General features: G+C 43.7%; 1 protein-coding gene across 1 annotated transcript; it reads left to right on the plus strand.

Annotated features, from left to right (window-relative positions):
* The first annotated feature begins 229 nt into the window (after window positions 1–229).
* On the plus strand, window positions 230–2,053 carry LOC137625680 (uncharacterized). The gene has a single exon (XM_068356591.1). The coding sequence runs from the start codon at window positions 230–232 to the stop codon at window positions 2,051–2,053; it is 1,824 nt and encodes a 607-aa protein (XP_068212692.1).
* Window positions 2,054–8,760: the final 6,707 nt, after the last annotated feature.

Here is an 8,760-nt window from a genome sequence, read left to right on the forward strand (position 1 = left end):
GGAAGAACTACACCGCCAAGAGGACAACCTAAGAAGAGAGGAGGAAGCCCAGCGTTTCACCGCCCTGTTGCAGCTACTCATGGTCAACCCTACCCACCAGCAAGCAACACCACCGGACTCGCAACAACTTCCTACTTAATCGTCAGTGCCTTTAAGTTCCCAGTACCCACTCCCACAGAAAGCCATCGCCCAGACCCCACCGCCCTTACGTCCCGATGCCACATACCAAATGTTTAGGGAATGGCATAGACGCTGGGATGTCTACATTGTGATGGTGGACCTAGGGACTTTATCTACGAGGAAGCAGCTAGTACAACTTCGTATGTGCCTCAGCCTGGAGACTCAAAGAATACTGGAACACACACTCAACGTGCCACCAGACACAGATCGGAGTGTGGAGGAAGTCTTAAATGTTATCCAGGAACACATCAAGAATCTGCGAAATGAAGCTTTACGTCGCAGGGATCTGCTTTCTTGCAAACAGAGGGAAGCGGAAAGCTTCAGCGATTTCTACGTCAGACTGAAGCACGTAGCAGAGGAAATCGACGTCTGTCCTGGGCAGTGTGCAGTTTGTGAGGAAACTCAGCTTAAGATGATCATCATCATGGGAGTCAGAGACGAGGAGCTCACACAAAAACTTATAGCCCTGGACACCTCAGCTTCATTGGCCACCATGGTCAATGAATGTCACTCCTATGAGGCCACAAGAACACCCACCACTGCTATACGTGCTCCTCCTTCTAAATTGTGCGCTGTTTCCACTTACAAAAAAACAAAAGGACATGGCAGCAAAGGTGCTACTTCTTTCCCAAACTGTAACAGGGACACTTCTTGCCTTTTCTGCTCAAAGAAGCACGGCTCTGCAGAAAAGTGTCCAGCTGCCGATAGCATATGCGGAAACTGTGCCGGCAAGGGACACTGGAAGAAGACTTCAAAGTGTCCTGCCAACAAGGCCACGTGTAGACACTGTGGCCGAGTGGGTCACTACGACAGATATTGCCGACAGCAGATGAATGCCAAGAAGGGCAGCCCACCCAAAGCCACGTCCCCCTCCAGCAGGCCTTCAAATTGTCGCAAGGTTGAGGCCCTTTCCACAACAACTTGCCCTTCACCGGTACCCGTCTCCCTCGACCTCACCTATAAGGGTGAGACATCCAAGATTATGATGTTGCCAGACACAAGAGCTGACGTATCAGTGGTGGGCCCTCAGCACTTGGAACTGCTTCAAATCTGCAGGAACGAGCTACAACATTCTGCCACCTCAGTGACACTCACAGCAGATGGATCACAGATGACACCTGCTTTAGGTACCCTTAAGGCCACTCTGTCTTTGGCCAACCAATCCTGTCATGCCATGATCCAAGTCCATGAAGGTATCCAGATGCCACTTCTGTCCTACGCACACTGCAAGGAGTTGGCCATCATACCGCCAGACTTTCCACGGCCCATCCTACAGGTCGTCCACGTGAACCGATGTAAGGAGCTAGCCCTCCATGCCAACTCGACCCTTGCTGAGGCCCGAGAATATTTCCTTAGAACCTTCCCTGATGTGCTTATGTCTAAGGAGGACCTTAAAGCAGCTCCACTGAGGTCGATGGCAGGACCTCCAATGAAAATTCACCTTAAAGAGGACGCTGTTCCATTCGCCATTCACACCCCACGGCAGATCCCCTATGCTTTCCGCGAACCGGTCAAGATAGAACTAGATTCTATGGTCCAGCAGGGTATCATTAAGCCTTGTGGAGACGAGCTTTTGGAATGGTGCCACCCTCTAGTTGTCGTCCCAAAGGCAAAGGGAGTTCGTATCACAGTGGATCTCACCAAGCTGAACACCCAAGTCTCCAGACCAGCCCACCCTTCGCCCACACCCATAGCTGCTGTCCGTACCGTCGATCCCACAGCCAAATTCTTCACCACTGCGATCGCTCTACACGGTTACTGGCAGATGGAGCTAGCGGAGGAGGACCATCATCTCACCACTTTTATTACTCCTTATGGACGCTTCCAGCATTGCCGAGGACCTATGGGCTTCGCTGCCACCGGCGACGCCTAATGTTACCGCGGCGACCTAGCTCTCCAGGGTATGAAGAAATGTGTCAAGGTTGTCGATGACATTCTCATCTTTGACGACGACTTACTGTCACATTACCACAGGACCCATGAATTACTCACCCTTTCCAAAGAAGGAATAGTGCCGATCCAGGACGAGTTACAGCTTTGCAAGACTTCCCCACACCTTCCAACTGGACGGACTTACGTTCCTTGATGGCGTTAGTTAACCAACTGGCAGAGTTCACTCCAGGTATCGCCCTGACTGCACAGCCCCTATGCCCACTCATGAGCCCTAAGCGCTCTTTTATTTGGACACCGAACCACGACCAGGCCTTCAAACGTGTGAAGCAAGCGCTTTCAAGCCCTTCAGTTCTAGTGTCTTTTGACCCAACTTTGCCAACCATTCTCCAGACTGATGCATCTCGTCTCTATGGAATAGGCTACGCTCTCCTCCAGGACCATGGTTCCGGACGTCTCCGAGTAGTCCAGTGTGGATCCCGTTTTCTTGCAGACGCCGAGACGAGGTATGCGACAATCGAGTTAGAGATGCTTGCTGTATCTTGGGCTCTCACAAAATGCCGTTTGTTCCTCCAAGGACTGCCATCCTTCATTCTGCAAACAGACCATCATCCACTAGTGCCCATTATCAACAGCTACACGCTGGACATGATCAAAACCCACGGCTCCAGCGAATGAAGGAACGTATGTCACAATACCAGTTTACTGCAATGTGGCGTGCTGGCAAGTTTTTATGCATTCCAGATGCACTCTCGCGCGCACCTGTCAGCTACCCAACGTCTGAGGATATGATTGGCTGTGCTGAAGTAATGTCACACGTCAGGTCTGTCATCAACGTCGTAATAGCCTCCCAGGAAGAGGATGCCAAAATCTTCAATGCCAACTGAACTCTACAGGACATGTCAACAGCAGCGCAGGCCGACCCTGACTACGTCCGCCTTCGTGATTGGATTGTGTCCGGATTTCCCACGAATTGGTACGACCTGCATGCTTCTTTGCTACCGTATTGGAAGCTGCGAGAAGCCCTTTCTACTGACGTCACCCTCGTGCTCTACAGTGCCAGAATAATAGTTCCTGGCTCTACGTCGCAACACACTCGCCAGACTCCACGACAGCCACCCAGGTGTTGAAGCCACTAAACGTCGAGCTCGACAAACTGTCTTCTTGCCTGGCATAGACTCTGACATTGCTAACACCGTTGCCGCCTGTGAGCCCTGCCAAATCCTACACCCAAGCCAACAGCAGGAACCTCTTCACAACGATGACCACCCATCGAGGCCCATCGAGTCGGTATCAGCGGATTTCTTCCAGGTAGCGGGGAAGTCCTTCCTTGTTGTCGCCGACCGCCTCTCCGTCTGGCCTGTGGTCATCCCTTGCAAGGGTGACAACACTGCCTCCTCAACCATACGGCACTTTTGCCGCTACTTCTGAGAGGTAGGTGTTCCCCTGCGCCTACGCACCGATGGAGGACCCCAGTTTACCAGCAGAGAGTTTGCTGACTTCGCAGAGCGTTGGGGTTTACACCACATAACTTCATCGCCACACCACCCACAGTCTAATGGACATGCCGAGGCTGCAGTCAAAGCTGTCAAGCACTTGATCCTCAAAACGGCCCCTTCAGGAAACATTGACTGTGAGGCTTTTGATCGTGGCCTACTTGAGTTACGTAACATGCCTAACCACTCTAGTCGCTCTCCTGCCCAGATCCTGTATGGTCAGCCTCTCCGTACATGTGTGCCCGCCCATCCTCAGTCATTCATGGAATGTTTGCAAGAAAAGGCCCATGATTGTGACCGACAAGCTGCTGCCAGAGCGGCTCAAGTGAAACGCAACTACGACGCCCACGCCCGTCCCCTGCCCAGACTGAATGTGGGCCAATATGTCCGTCTTCAGGACCCAACATCCCATAGGTGGGACAAGATCGGGATTATCATGGGTGACACGAGATCACGTGAATACGAAATTCGCCTCCCTAGTCGTGGAGTGTTACGTCGGAACCCTCGCTTCTTGTATCCAGTGCCCAGTCCCAATCAAGTTCCCAAATCTGATCTCCCTGTGGTCCCTAGCTCTGACATGGAAAAGTCATCAATTCCCTCCACAACTTCCCGCAAGTCTCCAAGATTAAACATGCCTACATAGTGTACAAGGCCCCTGTGCCATTTACGCAACTGGCTGCATAATTTTATATTTGATACATTTTATGTTATTTGCTTTGCACACTATTATTTACTTAGTTCATTGTATGTAACTTGCTTAGTACGTTCAAGATACCTATTTGAACTCAAAAGGGGAGGGGAGGTGTAGATTATTGTATATATTATCTTTCGTATATGCACCCTTTACTATTCATAAATTCTGTCCGTTACAAACTCATGCGCATAAGTCGCGCTGTCAGCACTCCGTGCATGAGCATTGATAGTCTTCTTGCTTCTCTTGGCACGAGCTGTACACCTTGCAGAGCACCACTGTTCATAACCCCTTGCTGTATGGAATAAACATAATTTACGACTCGGGATTTTACTTCTCCATCTCTGCAATCATCTGTCTTCATCTACAAGACATCATCACCTATCACCATTCATCCATATCTTCCATGATCCATACTGGATGGTATGACTGACTGTCTGATTTTCATATGATAATTTGCATCCAGGTTAGAAAAGAAAATGCTGTATAAAGGCAGAATTATTAGATAAAGGCATCATTTGTTGGAAGCAATGACTTCCGTTTTAGAGTACATGTCACCTTTGTCTTCGAGGATGGACATCATATGCTCTTATTTGCCACTTGTTATAATTATTAGCTGTAAAAGTTCATTATCTTCCATGTGTAACGTTATCATGCTTTGTTTAAGCTTTCCCTGTGAGCAGCTTTGGGACACCACGAAAGTTTGTTTGCATAATTTCAGTCAGTCCTGTGCTGCTCACAGGAGTCCTCACTGAACCAATGAAACTCACTAGGAAAAGCATTCCTCTGAGAAGTGGCACAAAACTGGCAAACAATTCTGGGTATATCCATGAAATAGTGGCTAACTCTGCAAAGTTGCTAAGCAGTTGTTAATAATGATTTCTTGAGTAACTTTGTTAGTTCAATGCTGGGCTTCTAGCATGGCAGTTATAATGGGTTCTGGATTGGATGGGGTCTTATCTTCAAAAGGGATGTAAATTGTTGATGTTGCAGGCTTTAGAGTATTTCATTACTGAGATGCAAACATAGTATATAATCCAGTGTACTCGCGGGTAAACCTACGGTTGTCTATTACCTGTTGCAAAACAAATAGTCTGTATCACGAGCTCTGAATAGAGACACTGTCAGAGAAGTTAGTACCTTCAGTGTTGGCATCTGACGTCCGCTGTATTCCTCTGTCCTAATGGGTTTTCTCGGTCCATTATATCAGTAAACTTGTATTTGTCGTGTTGGATGATCCTTCATTTCGTCTTTGGAAATGTGCCTGACATCTGGAGCAGTTGAAAGAGTTTCTTCCTTTTTCAAAAGAGGGGCAAGAACATGAGCTGTATGAAGACCATTTAGGGTAGACACATTAACATTCAAATTTTCTGCAACCGTTTGAACTAAACCACAATTAGTGTCAACTCAACCTCTCAACTCTGCTTTCTGTGATGAAGCGTAAGCAGTCGATGCCTTCAAGCAGAGTATTTCATCATATGATACACAAATACCAAAAGCATGACTATGATTGATTAAGTATTTGTCTCATAATAAGGCACTAAGAGCGAACTGGAGACTTGTTGCCTTAATGGATATGCAACTTGTAACAATATTACCAATGAGAAGAGACTGGTTGTTACCTCGTAATCTTTATGAAATGGTTACCAATCGGTTTACTAGTGTTGATCTTACAGCTTCCTCTGCTATGTCTTTCGATATTCAAGTTGTGTATGTAAATTCATTGACTGGCTTCTTCAACTGTTTGCGTTTTTTGTGATGCCATTTTCTATTTTTTCTCATCTGTAGCTTCAACTGTCTTCAAGATGTTTGGTGCATACTCCTTAAATGTAAGGAGGCCAGCATATCCATTTCCTGACAACATGACAAGTTCTGGCGCAAAATGGTTGATAACACGTTAGATAAAAATGACATCGAGAAAGGATATCACCACCAGATGAATGGTATTAATTATGATCTCTTATAATCTCCTTGACTATATGGTGAAAAGCTTCATCAACTTCTGATAATATTTTGATTTGTGTAATGGATGTTTGAATTATGATAATCACGATGATATTGGACATCTGTTGAGGCCCCTATATCCAAAGACGTATAGCTTCAGCTTGCAGAGCTAAGATCTATCTGCGGTGCAAACTAGTAAGATTCTCTGTTTAAATGGCATGAAACTCTTCCCTTGATCAGCTGTTAAACATAGTACCAGTTTTCTCCATCCATTGGGACTACAAGCATGAGTTAGTTTGCACTGTTTGCCATAAAACCATAGAGACATGTTTGAAAATGAATTTAGTTGGGTCAGTCTGTCGTTAGTAACCTCAAATTTGTGGTCCACTTGCTGTGACCTGGTAACTGCACGGTGATCTCGGTTTTCGAATCAAATAACTCTCTTATTATTAAAGATATAATAAACTGAATCATGGACACTGATTACCTATCATTCCTTGATACTATATTAGGTGTAAAGAAAAAAAATACTATCTATCATAAATGTTTATAGAAAAAAATAATAATAACTTGATTAAAATACATACATCAAATAAAACCCTGTAAATTATGTACACTTGATATGAGTTCTTATGATGATGGTGGTGATGAAGTAGGACAGTGGTTCCCAACCTTTTTTTCAGGTGACACCAATCATGCACCTCAAGACATGACCGCTACCCCACTAGTCTAGTTGTATAACAATTATTATATATTACTAGTTGTTGACTGTAAATATAAGGGACAGTAAATATCCTTCTATAAGAGACGTACTATAAGGTTGCAAAAGACAAAATTAACATCATTAAATTTTATCTTAGCATTATATATTCTAAGGCTTGATATTAATAAAAAAAACCCACTTCTGTAATAATATTTTGTCACATTCCAAAAAACCAAACTAAAAGTATATATAAATGTTTTTTGTTAAATGGTAAACTGATTTTAATGGGAGCCTTGGGCCTGGATCATGCTGCTAAGTTTCTCTATTCATGGTTCAGTCTTAGAAAGAGGGTAGGTAGCAAGGAAAGTGAAGGGGCAAGGAACAAGGAAGAGGAGGTGTAGACAGTAGGGGAGGGGTCAAGGAAGGATTAACAAAGAAAAGAGTTGTAATATTTTTGCAAATCGTAATATATAAGACGAAGCAGAAAACGAAAAAATCAATAATATACAACACTCCAAATCTCGCCAAAACAACAACCTCAAAAACCCGCAACATTTAATCCTCCAAATCTCTAAGCAACTGCCAAAACAACAACCTCAAAAACCAGCCATATACAATACTCCAAATCTCTAAACAACTGCCAAAACAAACACCTCGAAAACCAGCAACATATAATCCTCCAAATCTCTAAACAACCACGAATAAAAACCCTCAAAACCAATGATATAAAATCCTCCAAATCTCTAAACAACTGCCAAAAACAACCTAAAAAAACAATGATATAAACTCCTCCAAATCTCCAAACAACTGCCAAAACAACAACTTCAAAAACCAACCATATACAATACTCCAAATCTCTAAACAACCGCCAAAACAACAACCTCGAAAACCAGCAACATATAATCCTCCAAATCTCTAAACAACTGCTAAAACAACAACCTCAAAAACCCACAATATACAATACTCCAAATCTCTAAACAACCGCCAAAACAACAACCTCAAAAACCAGCATTATATAATCCTCTAAATCTCAAAATAACCGCAAGACAACAACTTTAAAAACCAATGACATAAAATCCTCCAAATCTATAAAAAACTGCCAAAACAACAACTTCAAAAACCAATGACATAAAATTGACCAAATCTCTAAACAACCGCTAAAACAACAACCTCAAAAACCAATGATATAAAATCCTCCAAATCTCTAAACAACTGCCAAAACAACAACCTCAAAAACCAACCATATAAAATACTCCAAATCTCTAAACAACCGCCTAAGCAAACACCTCGTAAACCAGCAACATATAATCCTCCTAATCTCTAAACAACCGCCAAAACAACAGTCTCAAAAACCAATGATGTGAAATCCTCCAAATCTCTAAACAACCGAGAAAACAAACAACTCGAAAACCAGCAACATATAATCCTCCAAATCTCTAAACAACTGCCAAAACAACAACCTCAAAAACCAACAATATACAATACTCCAAATATCTAAACCACAGACAGAGCAACAACCTCAAAAACCGGCATCATATAATCATCCAAATCTCTAAACAACCGCCAAAAAATTAACCTTAAAAAAAATACATAAAATCCTCCAAATCTCTAAACAACTGCCAACACAACAACCCCAAAAACCAATGACATAAAATCCTCAAAATCTCTAAACAACTGCCAAAACAACAACCTAAAAAACTAGCAACATAAAATGTTCCAAATCTCTAAACAACCGCTCAAAAAACAACCTCAAAAACCAATGACATAAAATTCTCCAAATCTCTAAACAACCGCCAAAACAACAACCTCAAAAACCAATGACATAAAATCCTCCAAATCTCTAAACAACTGCCAAA

Source organism: Palaemon carinicauda, chromosome 32, assembly GCF_036898095.1.
Source record: "Palaemon carinicauda isolate YSFRI2023 chromosome 32, ASM3689809v2, whole genome shotgun sequence".
Lineage (NCBI taxonomy): Eukaryota > Metazoa > Arthropoda > Malacostraca > Decapoda > Palaemonidae > Palaemon > Palaemon carinicauda.

Coding starts and splice junctions, on each gene's coding strand:
- LOC137625680 (XM_068356591.1), top strand. CDS start 230: ATGTTTAGGGAATGGCATAGACGCTGGGATGTCTACATTGTGATGGTG.